The sequence below is a fragment of the Thermobia domestica genome, chromosome 12 (assembly GCF_964235325.1).
Source record: "Thermobia domestica chromosome 12, izTheDome1.hap1.1, whole genome shotgun sequence".
Taxonomy (NCBI): domain Eukaryota; kingdom Metazoa; phylum Arthropoda; class Insecta; order Zygentoma; family Lepismatidae; genus Thermobia; species Thermobia domestica.
This window is the reverse complement of record NC_137465.1, coordinates 82,469,458-82,489,778: the sequence shown is the minus strand read 5'-3', so window position 1 is coordinate 82,489,778 and position 20,321 is coordinate 82,469,458. Positions and strand designations below refer to the sequence as shown.

Genomic DNA, 20,321 nt, shown 5'->3' with positions numbered 1-20,321 from the left:
TCCATATAGTGAATTGAGGTACAGTTTCGCACATTGCCTCAATCCCCGGTTCATGGCCTCAGGAACGAAAGGCCTCCGTGCGGCCACCGTTGTAACAGTTTTTAGGAATAAGAAAATCAGGCAGATTAGTATAACGTTCTTGAACAATCTTTACTTGCGTCTTTACCTTATTGTCCCAAGAACATTCCCATATTTCAAATAGGTTTACACCTATATTTTTCAGGTACCTACGGCGGAGCATGGTTTGCTCATATCGTTTCTCCATCATATTGTACGAGTCTTGAGCATCGTGCAGAACGGCGTCACGGTTAAAAGGGAAACAAAGCTACAGGCTTTGAAATAACGCCCTTAAAAGTTGAAGGCAGCGTTGAGCAGTGTTGGGCAAGTTACTTGTAAAAATGTAACGCGTTACAAGTTACTTTACTTTCTCTTAAAATGTAACGCGTTAGTAACGCGTTACTTGCCCCCAAAAAGTAACTGTTACTTTACTTCGAAAGTAACGCGTTAGTAACGCGTTACTTTTAGGTCCGAAACTTTAAAAAAAAAATTATGACTTCAATTTTCCGTACTACTATTGCTACCGCTATTATTATTATTATTATTATTATTATTATTATTATTATTATTATTATTATTATTATTATTAATTATTATTATTATAACAACACTGTATATAAAAAGAAAGGTAGGCGGTTTGTATTTGAATACTAAAAAACTAGTTGATTGCCAACGTAGGTAGTCGTGAAGTCTCGGAGTCAAGAACATTGTTCACGAGCTTCTGAATTTGGGTTGAGGGTCTAGGTTGAGTATTCGAGCTCGTGCCAAACACTGTTAAAAGTTATAGGGCACTGGCCAAATATCTTCAAAACTGCTCGGCTCGGGTTTAGAATTGTCAACGACTCGAGCAGCTCGGCTCACAGCTCATTCACTATCGACCCGAACCGAGAAGTCAGCCGAGCCAACAGCTCACCCAACCGACTCGGCTAGAGCCCTCGGCTCAGTTGAACTGAACCGAGCAAATGGCTCATCCCTACCAAGCCAGCTCGAGCCGATGGTTCACTTCAAGTGAGCCGGCTCGAGCCATCTTCTCAGTTGAGCCGAGCCGAGCTGAGCTCGTTATAAAAAATCTCTTGTGGTCTCGTTATCGAGATGAGACGAGATGGGAGCAGTGTCCCCTATCGTGAGCAACACTAAAAGTATTCCATGGCTTTCGTTTTCCAGTGTAATCAGGCCATGATTTCAAGACGACTTAAAACGAAGAGCCATTTATCAAACTCGACTGGACTCGAAACTCGACGCGAAAAACTGAATCGGCTCGGAACTCGATTCGAGTATATTACCCTTGACTTGACTCGAAACTCGACTTGAATTCGAGCCGAGTCGAGTTTTAGCTTGACTCGTGTTCATCCCTATGAGTTAAAAAAAGTTGCTTATTATTATTCTGCTAAAGCAATTATATAATAATAAAAATGTTATTATGTAAAATTAAAAATAAAGAATATAGAGAAACATTACACTACTCTATAATCAACGGGACTCTAGGATAAGCAAACTGATCTGAAAGAACTCCAATATTACATACAATCAGCAAACTATTTTCTAGTAATAAAGTAGGCCTGCTCATCAGAGCACAGTTTATTCATATTAACCCCTTATTGTAAATCGTTAATTATGACACCCTAGTTGTTGATAAATATTTTCCGCCGGGGTACTTCAGACACTTTACTTTTAAATTCTGTCCATCATCCTCAACTCTTAAGAAAAAAGTATTCTTTCAAATGTTCGAAGGGTAAAATATTTTCGTTCTCCATCTTTATAAAAACAACACCAATCAAAGTAAAATAGACTACCGGTATCATTGCACTCCTAGTTCACTCACTGAATATATTGATTTGGAGCTGTCAAAATCTACGACAAAATCTTCCAGATGCTTGCAATCAGTACACGTGATTTCCCTAAGGCTGTCCTCATCTTCAAAAAACAGCAAGTGGCACTATGAACTTATCTAATTCTCTGTGTGTCTGTGACTGTCGGTCACTGACATACATAGTTCATGCTCGATTGTTTCATTCTGAAAAATTCACTTACAGGAAAGGAACATTTGTTTCCGAAAAAAATATACATATATTGTAGTTACTCATCCGAAATGTAACGCGAAAAAGTAACGCAAACTAGGTGCGTTACTTAAAAATTTGTAACGCGTTACCGTTACAGTTACTTTGTAAAAAAATTAACGCGTTACTAGGAGACGTTACTTAAAAAGTAACGCGTTACAACTAACGCGTTACTTGCGTTACGTTACTTCCCAACACTGGCGTTGAGTCCTTTGCGCCATCCATCAACCTTGTACTCACCAATATAATTTTCGCCTCCTCTCGTAGCATGCTGGATTTCTATCCCTAATTGGTCTTCCATATACATAAGCCATTGCATAGGTTTAGTACTATACTTGGCCTTATAATGAAAACCCAACACGGGAATTACAGGAATAGTATTGTCCGGTAAGTGCAAGATACGATATGTCTGCATCGCAAGATTTGCAATCGTGGATGAAGCAAATACCTTCCGTTTTCTCTTCAATTATATCGCTAAATTTGATGACCGCTTCTGTTAGAATTCTAACATCATTTTCACAACAAGTCAGAATATCCTTCTGCATGTTAAACTCCTCGTCACTTACCGCGCGTTCTTGGTGCCAGGATTCCAGTTTTCTTTCTTCCGTGCTTCGCGCCTTAGAACCATAGTACTCAAGCGGAGGATAGGGGCCGACATAATTTTGATTTTCTTCTGTGTTAAACAAATATGGGAAATCTCCCTTCTTTAAATTTTGACTAAGGTCTAACATCTTCGGTAATTTGGATAATTTAACGCAAAGGAATAGGAAGGAATCACGGAAGAAAATAAGATTACTTATGATGATATTAAATATCTTCTCACCCTGGATAAGAACACTAGGAACAATATGCTGGTCTTCTATTAGAGTTCCAAGACAGAAGAGACCATTGTAGCGACTAGTAATATGGGCTATCGCTACTATCATCTGAAAGACAGGACGCTCTACTAACACGTGTTTAATAAAGGCCGTCATTGTCTTAAAAGAAAACAAATGATTGCCAACATTGTTACCGCACGTTTTTGCAATGCTCATCGATACCTCTCCTTATTTAAGCGTGACAAACATGGCAACAACAGAACAGCACAACATCGTGTTCCCTTTCACCGCGCTCATTCAGTGCCTTCAACATCGTCTCTGCATCATAGGTGATGTACATAAAACTTTTCGTAGGAACAGGCCTCTGTCTCTGAACAAAACATGTATGATTTATATCCATATACGCACGGCAAGTTGAACAGAAATGTTCAGCACACATGTCATCAAATTTTCTCACCATCTTATCAAAGATGACACCGCAATCGATGCAGACCTTTACATTATCACAAACAGATCTAGCCGCTTTATTACGTTTTACTTGTTTCTCAAGACATACACCCTTACCAAACCCTCTACTGGTTGTATTGCATTTAATTTTGTTTCCTGTATAATCCGTCTCGTGTGTGTGTTCACAAAAAGTACACATGTGTTTGCGTGACGTTTCATCATTAGTTTCCAAACAGTAATAGCTATACTTCCTTACTTTGAGAAAAGCTCTAATGTTAAAATGGGCTCCAAATGACCAACAGTGTTACGTGTTTGATAGTGGATAAAGATCTTATTTTCTGTCGGTTCTCCCGGGTAACGTACTATATATTCCGGTTATTCTTTTCATGCTCCTTATAAATCACGATTTGATACTCCCTTTTCAAAATGATTGGAAAGCATCAACATCTGAAAAGTCACGGCCTCTTTTACTTTGAACGTTAACCCCTGCCATCTCGCAGAGATTTTCAGATTTAAGAAGCCAAGGATACCGATCTGTTACTTTAAATTATACAAAACATATTTTGTGCCATGGGGCTTTACTTGGTCCCATACTATGGCCAGAGGTAGACAATAAATATTCTCATTTTCATTACGTATTAAATGGTTTTCCAAATAATTTTGATATTTTGAATATTTGTCAACGGCACTCATTGTAGCATTTCTTCCCTGGCCATGCATGCCGCCGGCTATGTGAAATCGAAACAGTACTTCTTGCCCTAAAAGGAACACCTCATTCGAATTTAGTACACGTTCGATTGAAGTGAGGACTGTCCTAGCAGAGAAATTGCCTTATTTCTCCACAGGACATACACTGGTTTATTGCTGGTACTGTTACTACAATCTATGTATACTGCAATGTTGTCCGAGTGGCGTGCATTGGTGATCACATGTTCCAACGCAAAATCAATTAAAATTTCGATATTGGCCTCTGTTTTATTAATATGCCTTTCATCACCCACAGGGCTAACGGCAATTTCATGGCCCGTAAGATGAGACTTACGAAACCTTTGTCTGCTTTCTCATATAACTTCGAAATTATTATTTCTTTGATTTTGCCCGTCATTATCACTACTACTATCACTTGTACCACAACTATTAGCACTACTAGTAGGCCCACTTGTACTATTGTTGTTTTTCATGTTGCCATCTCCAACCATTTCTGGAACACTAGCTATGACGGGTGATGCTGAGGAGAGAAAAACGTTAGGTTCCCATAGTCATGACCATCCTGTACAGTGTTGAGGTGCATTGTATACTGGATTTTCTCCATGGACCTGTTGCGTGGGTATATCCACAGCGTTGTCCTAATTTTGAACCTAACTCCTCATTACTTCAACTGGTATTTCATCGGAATTTAGACTGCCAATACCATATAGTTCATCCAGGAAAGCTAGATCTTCATTGGTTAATTGATGTAAATTATTATTTTGACTCAAGTTATTTTCTTGAGGAGTCACGACTATGGCATTGTTTTCAAATGGAAATAAGCATGGTTCCGAAAAAACCGCGCGCCAAAATCAAAAAAGTCCTATAACTCTGTATCTTTTATCCTATCCACCTGAAATTCCCTACAAGATAATAAATACATACGTTACTGCTGAGACTGACCATAACTTTCTTTAGTGCGGAAAAACCCATACAAAAACAAATGAAGCACATCAACGCTGGATACACAGTGCTGGAGAATCAGTGTATCATTACCTTAAAAGGCACGAAGGGCGCGTAGGAGTGCATCGCATATCTGATACCCCCGCTGTCCCAGGCACTGTAGTTCTATTACGGCTTTCCAGGTACTAAAGACCCTCGGGTAGTCGTTGAAACCGCGAACCAATTCTTGCAAGTAGATCCCGTCGATCATGTTAAGTTTTTCAGCTGGGCAGAAGAAATCCATCTGAAAAAATAAAAGAAAAAGAATTATTTGAGTTGTCAAGTTCACTTTTATATATACTTTTTAAAAAGAGAGATTAATGAATCATTTTCAAGCTTTAGTTAAATTGTAATATGCGAAAAACAAAGCAATCACTTATTTTCAAGCTATAGTTAAATTATATTGATATGCAAAACGGAAAGCAATAACTTATTTTCAAGCTATAATTAAATAATGATATGTAAAAGAAAGCAATCTACTTAATTTGTGCAGAGAAATAAGTAAATATTCACTTTATATTTAGTTATAAACTATTCTTTGAAAATATCCAGAAAAGGTCACTGTTCACAAATAATAGTTAAAAAAGAACTCAAGAACAATTAGAATATATATGATTTTTTCTTTTAAAAATCAGTAAGTATAAGAAATATAAGATACACATTTCTTAAGCCTTAGTTGGTCTTTAACAAAACGACGAAAAAGAAGCATGTCGATTCTACGTCGTAATAAGACGTGTGAAATGCAATATGGCTGGTTTGCCTTAATGCTGTTGCTACCATCACACAGGGTTCAGCAAGGCTTCGTTGTCTATAATACAATATACTTCAATGTATGTTACCTCTTTATTTATCTTCAATTTTTATATCTATATACTTCAATTAAAATACGCTTACCAGGCAATAGAGCTCGTCTTCGATCTTCAACTTGCACTGACGTGAATGGAAATGATGTCCCCACACGCCAAATGCACGTTATATCATGTCCTAAGTTGTATTACGCCACCATTACTACCAGTGACACCTAGCGGCAGTTTTCTAAATTAGAGGTTAGTTGAACGATAAATGTTCTTGAGTGCACACGTATATGCGCGATTGTCTTATATATTTCTACATACCGCCTCATATGTTTAAAATACTCAAGACCATATTTATTACATTTTGAGAGGGTTTCTCGCCGGTGCGTGTCCAAAGACAGAACGCCCATAAAACAATATCTACCATCAATTTCTCTCACCAAAATACAAACCATTATTTCTTACGTCTCGGGAAACAATTGGATATTAATTCCCTTTTTCGCAAATTTTACAATCGGCATTGCGGTAGCCGCGGAACTGGTCTGAGTTCATAACCTTTCGCAAAACTTGGGACGGTTATACTATTCTAACGCAATCCAAAGGGGGGATCTCACGCACACTTCCATGATCAAAAAATAAACGATCGTGTTTCTTTCTGTCGAGTCTAACTGTGGAAAAGTATCACACATCTACAAGAAAGCCTGCAGATTTACGAAGGAAAAATCAGACGCAAACGCAAACGCAAAATCAAATCTATCTCGGGAAACTGTCCAGCTCTCACTGAAACTGATTTCTTTATTTGTTTCTTCCTACATACATTAAAATAATTGAACAATTTTTGCGATGTGCAATCTATCTCGGAAAACTGTCCACTACACTCTGAAATCTCTTCTCTTTATTTTTTCTTCCAACCTACGTTAAAATATACGAACAGAATTTTTGCGAAAATCAAATCTATCTCCGGAAACAGCCCCACCGCAAGCTAAAACCTCTTTATATCTAGATTTTTCAGTATAGGAACACTTTTTAGTAGATCTCAATTTATAAATTGCTCACTAAGTAATTACGAAAAAAAGTGAACCAAATAATGATTAATCAGTTTAACAATGTTACTAAAGGAATAAATTTAAAATAAAAAAATGTTGGTGAGTACACAATTTTGTGTAATATCGCTTCCAGTTGTAGGGAATCAAGCAAATTCCACACTTGCTTCAGCAGTAAACTATAAACGGTACTAAATCATTTGATCCTTTAGTGAAGGCTCTTAAGGAACAGCAGCATGCATTTTTTGAAGAGACTGACTGTGTTCGTTTCGTAAGTAGATGGATATTGTTAAAAAAGTATCATATGAAGTTTTAGATCCTCACACATTCCTAGTTATAATAATAATAGTTTCGTCCTTCAATCTTTTATGGTTAAGTTACCCACGAGACGATACGAAACATTCTTCAAACAAGTATGCTGCTTAAGTTTCCCACGATACGAGACAAACTCATAGGATTCAAAGAATATAGAGTTTGTATTGCCTATGTAAGATAAAACGAGACGAGAATAAGACATAGTATTTAAGCATTAATCTGGTTAGGCGTGAAACAATTCATTCACAAATACAATATTCAGAACATTCAGGGCAGGTGCACGTTGGTTCAGGGGTATTTTCCCCGGTTTAGAAACACAATGGCTCAGTGGCAAGGTGTATACCTCTGATTCAGGTAGTTAGTGCTTGGTAGTTCATACTTCGATTCTAGCTCCCACCTCAATTATTTTCATAAGAAAGACAATGTGTCTCAATTTCCTAGAATGTTCCAGCTTGGATCCTTGTGCAAATAAGTTTGTGGTGGACAAACACAATATGTGTAAATTTCCTAGGTTCCCTTCAACTCGATACAAAAATATCAAAGCAATAATAATAATATAAAACTTGAATTTGATATCTTATTTTGATGAACACTCAAAAACACACGAGAGACACAAGTTTTGAGACTTCGCGATAACCACTAGTTAATCGCCTCGCAAGAGTAAAGTTAGTTTAGAAATTGGCTCAGTGCATATATATATACATATATATATATAGCATATTTATTAAGATTATAGGGGGATAAAAAAGAAATAAAGTAAATGAATTTTCATTTGTCCTTGTGTAAATGCTGCTTGGGTAGTAATAAATCTTATTGAACAAAGAGGGAAAAAAGGTAAATTTTGTTTCCATACATCTTGTCGTATCTATAATGACCAGTTCAAAAAATACATTGAGAAATAAACAATTTACTTTCTTTCCTATAATTCCACAGAAACTTCGCCAAAATACTTATGGTGCGAGATGCTCATTAAATATAAATTTCTTCAAAGTATTAAACACTTATTAGACAGTTTCACACTAGGCTTAAAACTCTGGTCGCCATATTTTATTGCTACTGTCTAAAATTCGAGACGTTCAAAGGGACATTTTGTCGAGTTTTAATGATATATCTCACCCACGAAACATCCAAAACTCATAACTACAAAGGGTAGCGAACAATGTTAAGGCAGAATGCGGCCACCAATTTTCCTTCAGTATAGAGCTACTAATTTTAATTTAATAACCCATACATTTCAATGAAAAATGAAAACCATTGTCAGTTTTATTGATGGGACCAACGGATCTTGTATTGTTGCCGAAAAGAAAAGAATATCCATTTTTGTCTCTGAATACACAAAGACTAATAACGTATGGCTAATAAAGCCATTCAACAAGGGGTAATGCTGTCCAATATAGTGCTTATAAGGGCCAATTGGTCGCCCAACGGGATATTGGAATTGGAAGCAAACAAAGGGGCTTCAGTAAATTTAACTTTCCGCCAGGCTTTCAGTTGTCTCCAGAGACAAAGGTAGTCAGTCAGTGCAAGGTGGGGTGAATAACCTACGCACGTAGTTGGTCAACCATCGGGAGAAGAGACAGGGAGGGGAAGCACTTCAAGTTGCAGAATGGCTTGTCGGCAGACAGAGAAACAGAGTGGAAAAGAGAGAGGAAAACCAATATAGCTGGTCAATCATCACCGGGAAAGTGGGTTTACTTGTCCAGAACAAAACTGTGAACATTGAGGGTAAGAGGGAGGGAAAAAATGAAATATTCCGTTCACTCACAAGTAAAGAAAGTGTTTGAAAAGTTTACCTTAGCATCACATTATGGTTGGAGGTGTGGCTACACTATTCATGCGCTACCAGGGATTGGTTGGCTGTTTTGTACGGATGGGTGAGTTAAGAGAGTGAACTGTTAGTTGGGGAAAAACTAACGTACACGGACGATGCGCGTACCTTTTGTTGTAGCGGAGACAGTGAAAACTTGAAAACAGGTCATCTCAGTTGAGAGCTTTGCTGGAAGGAAAACGAAGTTCGCTTCGCAGCGAAAATATGAAAAATAAATAAATAGACATTCATTCCTTCTTCCCCGTTCCTTCCCTTTCTTGGACACCTTATTTCTGTTTTGTTCTGTTCAGTTCTTTTAATATTTTCATTAAAAATTTCAAAGTTCGCAACATTTTAACACACAAATTATTTGTAAACTCATCGCGTAGTTCTTCTTATAAGTTTCTTTGGATTTTTTCTAAGTTAGCGTAGCTCATCTTAGGTCTTAGTAAAAGGGAGCAGAAAAAATCCATTAAAAATCATTGCTAAACAAAAAAATTCATGGATAATACGCGAGCTTGAAGGATAATATTTCAGGTGGTCCTTCAATGGTGTAATCATATTCATTATTTTAAATTTAATCATAATTTTGTACGCTCACACAACGTGTTCGATTAGTTACGAGCTTTTTAAGTAGGATCATGATTAAATTAAGGGGGAAAGCTTGAGGGAGCTAGCGATCGCGTTTCAACCCTTATAATTGATTTCTAATAATTTGAAACACATTTTAATTTTAATTTGATCATAATTTTTAAAATTTCGATTCAAGAATCGTGTAGGATCATGTTTCAAACAGCAAAAGAAGTCATTCCACTTTCCAGGACCACCTCAACCCTTCTATTGCCCAGGTAAAAATCTTCCTCCCCCATAGACCTACCCAGGACCGGTTCGGCCCCCCTGAAGAAAAAGTAGTCAAGTACAAGTTGAATTAGACCACCTGCTGGGCTATTGTTGACCATTTGTAGCGATAGATCTACTGGGGAAATTCCTTGAGCTAGGCTATGGCAGATTTCTTCCTAAAACCTTCTCCTTCTCACATTACGAACTTTGCCAATCAATTTTAACTGAAAATAATGAACCTCAAACGGCGGTCGAGTGGACTAATGTTCTGGACCGCCCTTCAAAGCTTTACGGGTTCGAGTGCCGCAATGGGCGTTGATGTTTCTGTTTGTCTATGCGATCGTTCAACATGGCATATTGATAAGGAATCAGTAAATCAGTGGAATTAAGTTCCAAAAATGTTTCTGTGGCAAACGTTGCTTTCTCAATACCAACGCCACGGCCTCAAATTACTGTGGTGACCATCCTGACTGAGGTTTCTCTGCCTTTCCTGTGTCACACGAAAAAATGCTGTGATGGCACCTTGAATAAGGCCAAGACCCATTTTTTCCTAAACCCTTGTATCTCCTGTGACCTGTACTAAACCAAAGTACCTTCAACTTTGAAGTTAAATAAAAATAATGAAGCCGAACCGGCGGTATAGCGAACCAGTTCTTTGTATCTCCGTCGAAAGGATTCGGGGTTCGAAGCTCACAATGGACGTGGACGTTTGTGTTTGTGTATATCATAAAAAATGCGTCTTTATCAGAAATATGTAAATCAGTGAAATTTTTGGAAACAATGTGTGCAGAATAAAGTGATTATAGTGGGGAAAAAAATGTAAAAAAAATTCCTTATAGAATTGTTAATTTTCAAATAGTTGGAATGATCCCAAAATCTATTTGTATCAATCAGTTTTAATTTGTTGTTCCTTGTCGCCTGTATACCTTCAAGATTTTAGTAAATTGTACTAAAAGTATTTTTTCAAATAAATCAGTGAAAATTAAGTTTTATGAAATGTTGTTATATCTTATCTTATATAATAGAGGATCTGCGCTTACAACAAAATCTTGAAGCCATACGTCACAGTTCAGTGGTAGAACGTTGGCTTCGCAATGGGGAGATCCCGTGTTCAAACCACGGCGGATACCAATTTACCATCCTCACTGAGGTTGTTCTTTGTTTGCCTCTGTTGCACCAGCTTTTCTAGATGTTGTGAGTTTGAAACTAAAATAATAACAAATAATAATAAATATTTCATTTACCTTAATAACTGGACAGGAGCAAAAATTATACGCATAATTTACTCAACACAGCTCTCTGAACACACTGCAGTGACTGCACATTGCACAATCCACGTAAAAGAAAGGGAATGATGTCACCGTTGAGCCGTTGACACGTCTAGCACACCCGAAAGTAGCAAAGGGAATTCCCCAAAAGTAACATCCGGACCCACTCTACCAAGTTTAAAGTCCAAAAATTTTATTTAACTGCAGCCTGCAGACATGTGTCGTCGCGTCACTATACGGAAGATAGTGAGCGAAATGCAGTCATTTGCAATTCTTTTTTTCTCACGCATTACCTATACAAAATTAATCATTTTATTTAATATTTTTTCTTTGTGGAAAGCATTGATTCAGTTACAATAATGTTTTACGTGTTTATTCATATCATGCATAATGTCAATGTGTGTCAGTCCATCTTGTATCATTATGGTGCAAATGACTATACTGTATAACACATAACTAGCTCACGGTCATCACACAATGTTCAGACTAAGTTATTATAAATATGAGTGTTCGGGAAAAATTGGTTATGAAAAATTCGGAAACTAACTTTCGGAAACGAGAGTTCGCCTGGAAAGTTCGCTCATTTACATGTCTCTATATATACGTATATATATTATCTAGTTTCAGGCACACACTGAGAAATTATTGTTGGGAGGTGTCCAAGTTTTGGAGTGGATCTAATACTACAAGACACTACGTCTATGTAGTATTGAACTGTTGTTATTCTACACCTCTTCATCCCCCCGAAAATAAGTAATTTTTTAAGTACAGACCTATATTCTGAGGAAAACTGATAGAACTCGGCTGTTCTTATATGAAAAGGAAATTTATGACTACATTTTTAGGCTATATCAATTTTTTCTTCTAAGCAACCATAGTTTTACTACGAAACTGTGTACATGTCTGTTGAGTTAGGATTTTTGGGGGGTTTTCGAACCCGGTGGACCTCCCCCGTTTATGTGCCCCTGCCTAGTTAAATGTTCCTGACTTTGATTGATTTTATCATATTTTAACTCCCACTACCTTAGGATACAAATTTTAAAGAAACTCGTATGATAAAATCCTAGGTTCAGTCCAAAGCTAACCATATTCGAAAGGTCATTTCAAGCAATTCAATCGTTTTCGATAATGATCAGACGGACGATGTCGATTGCCCCTTTTTTCGGTTTCGGTTTCCATTTCCGTTCCCGTTGGTTTCCGGGGACGACAAACAGTTTCCAGGAATCAATTCAGCATTCCAAGAACAGATTCAATCTCGTGCGACAATCTTCTGAGTGAGCCGGAAGTAGTTGAGACAGGGTGCGAAATCCGGGGGGAGGAGTGAATATCCCCCACCAAAAATTTTATACATGCATTTCCCCCACCAAAATCTGTTGGCAGGTATAACTTAATATGGAAATATAATTGTAATGAAAATGTTCAGACAAGTAAGTCGAACTTCCTTCTCCCACCATTTTCGAACTATTTCGTACCCCGGGTTGAAATGAACTATTTTATGGTTTCATCCAAGGATCTTATATAATAGAGGATCTGCGCTTACAACAAAATCTTGAAGCCATACGTCACAGTTTTGCCACCCCTACTCTGCAGACTCCGCTCAATAGGATCGCAAGGTTTTGAGCCAAAAATCAAGGCGGAAACGAAAGTAGCCAATCAGACGATGGAGGAAATGAGAGTAGCCAATCAGACTTGGCGATACTCGGTTGTTTTTTGGCTTCATTAATTTAATAGGATGAACATACGTATGGACATATCCTCTATTCTATAACATCCTTGGTTTCATCAGTAATGCATAGCACAAAAGCGGTAGTAACCAGCGACAAAAGGTTTTCGGAAATCGATTCGGGGTCTAAAAGAAATACACCATTTCCACCTATCTCCTTATTAAAATTGGAAATAGTGTAAATTCCTACTACTTCTGGTTTCAATATTGATTTCCATAGATCGTAAACGGTAAGAGATGCCGAAAAGCGATGTTCAAAAATCGCTTCAAGAATAAGTTTTTTTTTTTTGTCTGACCTTATCCCTCTAGTGCAACAGAAGGTTGTATATCTAGTTTTAGACTGAATTTGTAATGTTCGGAATTCTACTGTAGTTTCACACTGTGAAACGATATTCACTTATTATCGCCGTGTCAACAAAGCCAACTTGTAGCCCTCCCAGCTGGTATAGTGGCTAGCACGCGTGCCTTTGGTGCACGGGATCACATGTTCTATTCCTGGTGCGAGGGCATTGAATGACGGTGGTTCGGATTTCACCTTAAACTGTAGGTCCATGTATCATATAGGCTCGCTGCCGAAGAACGATGCCAAATGAAAATCTAATCAAAGCCAACTAGTAGTACAGACTAAGTATTACCACACTAGAGGTGGTCGCTTTATCCCCTTCCCGAGACCAGAGGGATGAAATAGAATTCAATTTTGTTTTTTAGATCAAATGTTTTCGGACCAAGGCCTAAAAAAATTCTAATCCTATTGTTCACTGACATGTGGCTTCGCTACCCATATTCAGTCATCGGTTTTCCCCGCGTCCATTCGATACTTTCCCGGATTCTCCCTTGTTTGAACCTTCACAAACAACTTTAAGTCCGCGAGCTTTCCTCTTTTCTCCCATTATCATTTCAGCAAATTATTAATGCTTATCTAAAGAGCGCAATCGTAGATTGTTTTACTAAAATATTAATTAATGACCTATGAACGAATGGACGGAGATCAAAAATGGCCCTCAACAAAATCCCATATCTGACTATTCTAATTGAATTATCCTGTTGTCGTAAAAATATTAAAAATATATCTTATGTACTTTTGGTACATTCGGAAATAATTTATCATTAGTAGTTAAAATGACATGGCTACATAGCAAACAGTTGTCTTGTCACTTTTCACTTTTTGGAGATCAATATTCTCTCTGGGCAGCACGTCGGTACTGCTCACATATTCACTAATTCTATTGCTGAAGGAAACAGTGTTCGATTGTGTATTGAACACGTTATGCTGTGTTGCAGCAGTAATAAGAAAAGAAATCCAACTATAAAGTATATCATTCATAAGTAAGAGTATACTGTGAAGTCGAAAGGAAAAAATACATCAACATTCTTATTTCGGGAATAGCCCACGAAATGAAACCTTTCAGTTTTAGGTCCCACGCTTTTGGCGGTTAGGCGAAAGGAGACGATTATGATGAAAGAATGAATGAAATGGTGAAATTAATAAAGTGGGATGAAACGGAAGAACAACGAGAAAACCCACGCACACGGTGTTTGTCCACCAGAAAGTTCACTTGGCGGGGGCTGGGATCGAACCCGGGTCCCTACGCACCAAAGGTGAACGGTCTACCACTAAGCCACCGCGGCTCGAAACGAATTTCTTGTATTATTGAACTAGCTCGTACTCTAAAACTCAAATTAATCATTCTCTGTAAATTTACTTTAAAAAATTAATTTTTGTAATAATTCAAATCTTTCTTTACAGGATACAAAGTGAAAATGCATTAAAATTTGTACGAAAACGAAGATATTTGTAAAAATAAGTTTTTTCTATATGATTGTTTTCTATTGTTAAAATTTTGTTCATGGACGGGGGAATGGGAGCGCCAAACCCAATTGGGCCTAGGGGCGGCAAACATTAAATCCGGTCCTGGTCGAAATAAATCAATCATCGGTGTTTGTCCGACTAATATTACATAAATCGTATAAGTTATCTCCATTTTGGATAAAATATAGATGAAATATATCTTTAGGAACACACTCCTCCTAAGTTGTTCCGCTCTCTGAACAACGATTAAATGATAAGAAAATGAGTTAAGTGGTGGAGGACTGGCACATTTACTCCAGTAATGCAAAACATTTATTTATGGCTGTTCTGCGTAGTTATATTTATACAGAAACAATTACTTGCTAAATATATGAATTTTATTTCCAAGTAAATAGTCGGTGTACATGAAATTCTATATACTTATCAAGATGTAACAATGTCTCTCAAATACTTACCCAGAAAATATGTAACTTGCACCCGTTAGCCGTTTTTTGGGGGGAGGGCATATTTTCTTTCAAACGGACAGAATCGCACTTTTAATTATACAGTAGAGCGTCGATTATCCGAAGTAATTTGGGGGACATGGGTGTTCGGAAAACTGGTTTGTTCGGATAATCGAACTGTACATGTTTATTTGCCATACGCGGAGCGGCACGCCTGAACTCTAAGCTGGCGCAGCTGTTGCTGTGAACAGCTTTGATACTGCCGCTACTTGTACAGCCAGTGCCAAACCGACAGAAGTGTGCTGATTGTTGAAACACAGCGACTGGCGGCTTGGCCGGTCAGCAGCGCCTTATGAAGGCCCCATTAGAAGCAATGTTCCGCCAGCGGTGGCTCAGTGCAACGACTACTGTGGAAAACTTGGTTTGGGAGTGAGGGGGGTGACGGACGGTAGGGTGGGAGGGTAACAGGTGCGAGCGAGTACACAGTTCGGTTAAGCGGTCATTCGGTTGACCGACATTCGGATAATCGACGCTCTACTGTACTATAATTTTTCTTTTAAGAACGGGAACTGTGAAGGTGAATGAATGTATTCTCTGTGGCTTGAAAAGATGAAATTATAACGGAAGGTGAAAGAAAATACTGTATAGACTGATCCTGTTTAGAAAGAATGAACAACGGCTAGTAAGTTATGTAGTCTGCAATGTATTCAACATTCGAACCAATGTGGAAACTCATTTTGGAGGGGAATCTCGCTAAGAATTTAAGCACTCTGTTTTGGGGGCGAATAGTATATTCGGGGGGAAATTGCACCCAAGTAGTTGAAGAGATAGGCTCCACTTGGCCGAGGGCAAGAGAGGGCTGCAATTCTTATGTGGTTAAGTGCTAGTCTAAGATTTAAGATTCCCCTCCCCTCTAGAAATTTCGTAAATAAAACACTGACTTAGCCTACAAAATCCCTACTAAACAATAGCAAGCGAAATCAGAAGGGAAAACTATAGTTAAAGGGACAAAAGAAGATATTCAAATTGTTTGGTCGGTAATGTATCTTTAAAACTGTAGGTAAATACAAAACGATTTAATTTAATCAGTTACTTTATGATACTAAATGATAAATATTCTTGACCGGACTTCGAGGCGAAATACTCCAGTGTGCCTGACAAAACATCAAGACATTCCATGATTATTTTCTACTTGCTTCTAAGAAATACCTGATGGCAAAGACACTAAAACTTCTATCCGAAGTTGACCAATAAAAAAAAGGGTAGCGGACCAAAGATACTCCCTGGTTACCTATGGTCGTTTCACAGCAGGTATTGTCTTCAGATAGAGAAAAAGAAACTTTTGTGTAGGGAACAAAAAATCTACAGTGTTTTCGAATTACAATATACTTCTCCCTGCTACTAGAAGAACCAGATGTCTACTTTGATCCAACCTCACTCAACCTCACACTCACTCGACCTCACGCTCACCTCCCCTCACCAGTCTGACCTGACACTCACTCAACCTCACGCTCACGTAACCAGCCTGACCTCAAGCTCACTCAACCTCACGCTCACCTCACCAGTCTGATCCCATTCTCACTCGACCTCACGCTCTCATCATCAGTCTGACCTCACGCTCACATAACCAGTCTTATCTCACTTGAGATAGATGCACTTTCACTCGCCTATAACTATTTCTAGTGCTGATCTCTCTAACCTGCACTATTTGTTTCTATAACAAAGTCTATTCTCAGAAATTGGACAACAGCAAACGTACAAATGGACGATTACATTAGTTTGTGAAAACCATATCCAGTGTTGAGCGTATTTTATGCCTATGTTTCGAGTTACACTCAACTCAACTCCCAGATTTTCAAAATGATATTCCAAACTCCCAGCTTATGATAAAACTTATTTAAAACGAGCGCGCTCTAGTGAGGGAGCTCATTTAGAACCCTGCTATTGTCTACAGAACATGACCATAAATGAGCCTCGGGGTTTGGCAATACAATCAAACTTGATGGTGAAATTTTTGCTTTTAAGACGCCTGGCATTTACTAATTTTGTTGTACTTACTGAGTGATGCAGTTCCTGAACACAAAATTCTCATCGATTGTAGATCGATTTCCGCTTCACTCACTCGGTGTTACTTAGTTGGTTTCTTAATAATGGAGACTTCAGAGCACTAACACTTTCACAAAAACTGATATATATGTCGTTATCTCTTCAGAAGCCGCTAACTCTTTTTCCTAGCAAAACGCAGCATCGTAGATAAACTTTTATATCTCCTAGTTTGAAAATGCGGTACATCTTTAAATATATATATATATATATATATATATATATATATATATAGTTGCCGAACAAATCATTAATTAATTAATAATCATTGTTTTTTTAACAGAATCATTACAGGTCTTCATATAGCATGCCATGAACCAAGAAGTTATTCATTTCTAATGTGCCTTCTTCAAATACATATTAAAACTTTGTCTTAAATCTTGATTATTTTCTTTAATTCGGATAATTTGTTTCCTAGGTATCATGGGTGCGCCGGCAAAATGGTGATCTTGAATTGTTAACTGTTGGTCAGCATACGTACAGTGGAGACTCTAGATACACAGTAGAATTTCAGTACCCTAATAATTGGAGACTAAAAATTTTTTATGCTACTAAAAGGGATGAAGGTTTGTACGAGTGTCAAATATCCACCCATCCTCCAAGAGTGATACAATTTTACCTCCACATCAATGGTGAGTACTACGGTATATAAGTACGTAAACATTTAATATTCTTACTCTGTAATTCATGTAATATTTACTATGTACAAACATGAGTTAAGAGTTTTGCAATATTCTGGTACACAACATACATTTATTTATTGCACAATGAAAGAAAGTTAACATTCAAAGTATAGCCCATTGACTATTTGTAGCCACCTACCTGCCAATTTCTAGATTTCACGCCTCGTTTTTAGAGGCATAGAAGAGAGTGGCTGCTGTTTCGAACTTTAGCTGGCTGGTAAATCATTATGATTTCAGATAATTTCCATGTACGGAAACACTAGTAATTTCAAGGGGCAAAATCAGGACTACATAGCGGGCAGGACATCAGTTTCATGTGATCAAGTTCCTGCATTTTTGTTGTGTTTTTTGAGCCGAATTATCCTGTTGCAACATGGCACGCTTTCGATTCACAATACAGGGTATTTCTTGTAGTGTTCCTACTGCTCTGAATAAAGGTCGGGATTGATACGACTATCAGGAATGAACTCAAAGGGAATTGCTTCCTCGCAGTTCCACCGTAGAAAAAATGACTTTGTGCTCGCAACTACAGTGTTTGACTACCAATTCTCGAAATTGGCCTTGCTCAACCACTGGTTCTTGCACATTTGCATTTCGTAATAGAATAATATGAAGAGTAGAATAATGAGTAATAATTGCAATAATAAGAGTAAATGAAAATGAGTGGAACACTTTTCACACACCGTAAGAAGAAATAGTGCTCATGAGATAAAAGGTAAGGTGTGATATGAAGTAGAGATAGTAAGAAGGAGATTGAAATTTATAGACAGTATTAAACACGGAATTCCTTGCGTAAAATGGAACTGATTAGTGGCAAACAGTTCTGCATGGAATCATCTAAGTTTGCGACAAATCACCTTGAAGTTAAAGCAAAATGCTTGTAACGGTGAGACTTGGTCACGAAGATGTAGTCGTAATTAGTAAATAAGAAGTAAGGCTCGCTCTCTTTTGGGACAGGACAAGAATAAAATTAGGGCTGTTCTGGATTTGAAGCCCACACACTTTCTTGACTGTAACATCGATGTAGGTATTGCAGGGAGCACTACGCTCCATAACCCTTTTCTTCCTCCATCACTCCAGGTTTGTGTTGGTTTTGCCGAACGCATTAGACTTTCCAAATACCCCTCACTTGGGTAGTCGGCCATCTTATTTATATTTGGCCAAAAATTGATTGATGGGAATGTATACTAAGAAATAGAATGTTAATATCAGTCTGGACGTTCTGCAGTTAAATTTGTATGAGTTTCCCAGTCTTAATTTATCGTTATACTAATTTATCGAACATGACATTCCAGTTGGAAGTTGAATTTTTTATTCTCACAAAATTTCTAAATTACAGATAATACTTGTTGATTGAACCAACAGTAAGTGTTAGGATATGGGAAGAACTGACGGAAGAGAGTTCAATTGGAAGGGGAGCTCGACAAGAATGCTGCCTCTTGCCAACAATACTTAATGTCTATCTAGAGAAGACAGTGAAAAAGAACCTATATGAAACATACTGCATTTCGGTGGGAGGTAGAATGATTAGATGCATAAGATTTGCAGATGATATGGTGCTTGTTGCAGAATCTGAAAAGAAAATCAATAAAATGTTAGAAGAAATGAGGAAGGGCTTTGGAGAATATGGGATGAAGATGAGTGTTAGACAAAAGCCGTTGTGATTGGAACGAAGGAGTCTGTGTCAAATATAAAAGAAGGAACAAGTGAATAGTTTTCGATATCTGAGTAGTATTCTTAGCAATGACACGAAGTGCGAACGTGAAATGAGAACAAGGATAGGAATGGCAAAAGAAGCCTTTGGGAAGAAGAAAAGTCTGTTTTGTGGGACCTTAAATAGAGAGTTGAGAAAAAGACTCATAAAATGCTTTGTGTGGAGTGTTGTACTGTATGGGGCGAGAAGGTGGACATTACGTAGAAATGATGAAAATTGACTGGAAGCCTTCGAAATGTGGGTGTGGAGAAGAATGGAAAAATTTGTTGGGTCGAGCGGAAAACGAATGAGAGAGTGTTAGAAACGGTGGGGCAGAAAATGACACTTTTAGATATTATTAAGAAGAGGAAGAGAAACTGGTTGAAACATTGCCTAAGAAGAAATTGTATCATGAGGGACGTCCTGGAGGGTATGATGGCGGGAAAGAAAGGGAGGGGGCGAAGGAACTACAATTAATGGATGATATAAAATCAGAAAGAGCATACGTGAAGACAAAGAGGTTAGCGGAAGACCGTGGAGCATAAAAGCTTCTGCGGCAAGTGACCTGCAAATAAGGAAGAACACCTATGAAAAAACTTGTTTGATTTTTATCCGTCACTAAGTTTTACATTTTCTAGTTGTTGTTTTAATTTTTGCTTCTTCATTCAAAGCAATTTGTGTAACATCATTGAACATAAATACAATTAAGAAACAAACGAAGGTAAGAGTAT

At 37.8% G+C, this 20,321-nt stretch overlaps 1 protein-coding gene across 8 annotated transcripts in view; it reads left to right on the top strand.

The window, feature by feature from the left end:
- LOC145666536 (zwei Ig domain protein zig-8-like) overlaps window positions 1-20,321 on the top strand; it is a 1,346,876-nt gene that overhangs the window by 744,356 nt on the left and 582,199 nt on the right. For all 8 annotated transcript variants that reach the window (XR_014127771.1, XM_081733847.1, XM_081733844.1 and 5 more), the window contains one exon: window positions 17,633-17,846. Coding sequence is in view for 7 of the 8 variants with exons in the window: in XM_081733847.1 (XP_081589973.1) it covers window positions 17,633-17,846 (214 nt within the window). In the remaining variant the exon portion in view is untranslated. The remainder of the gene's footprint in view (window positions 1-17,632; window positions 17,847-20,321) is intronic.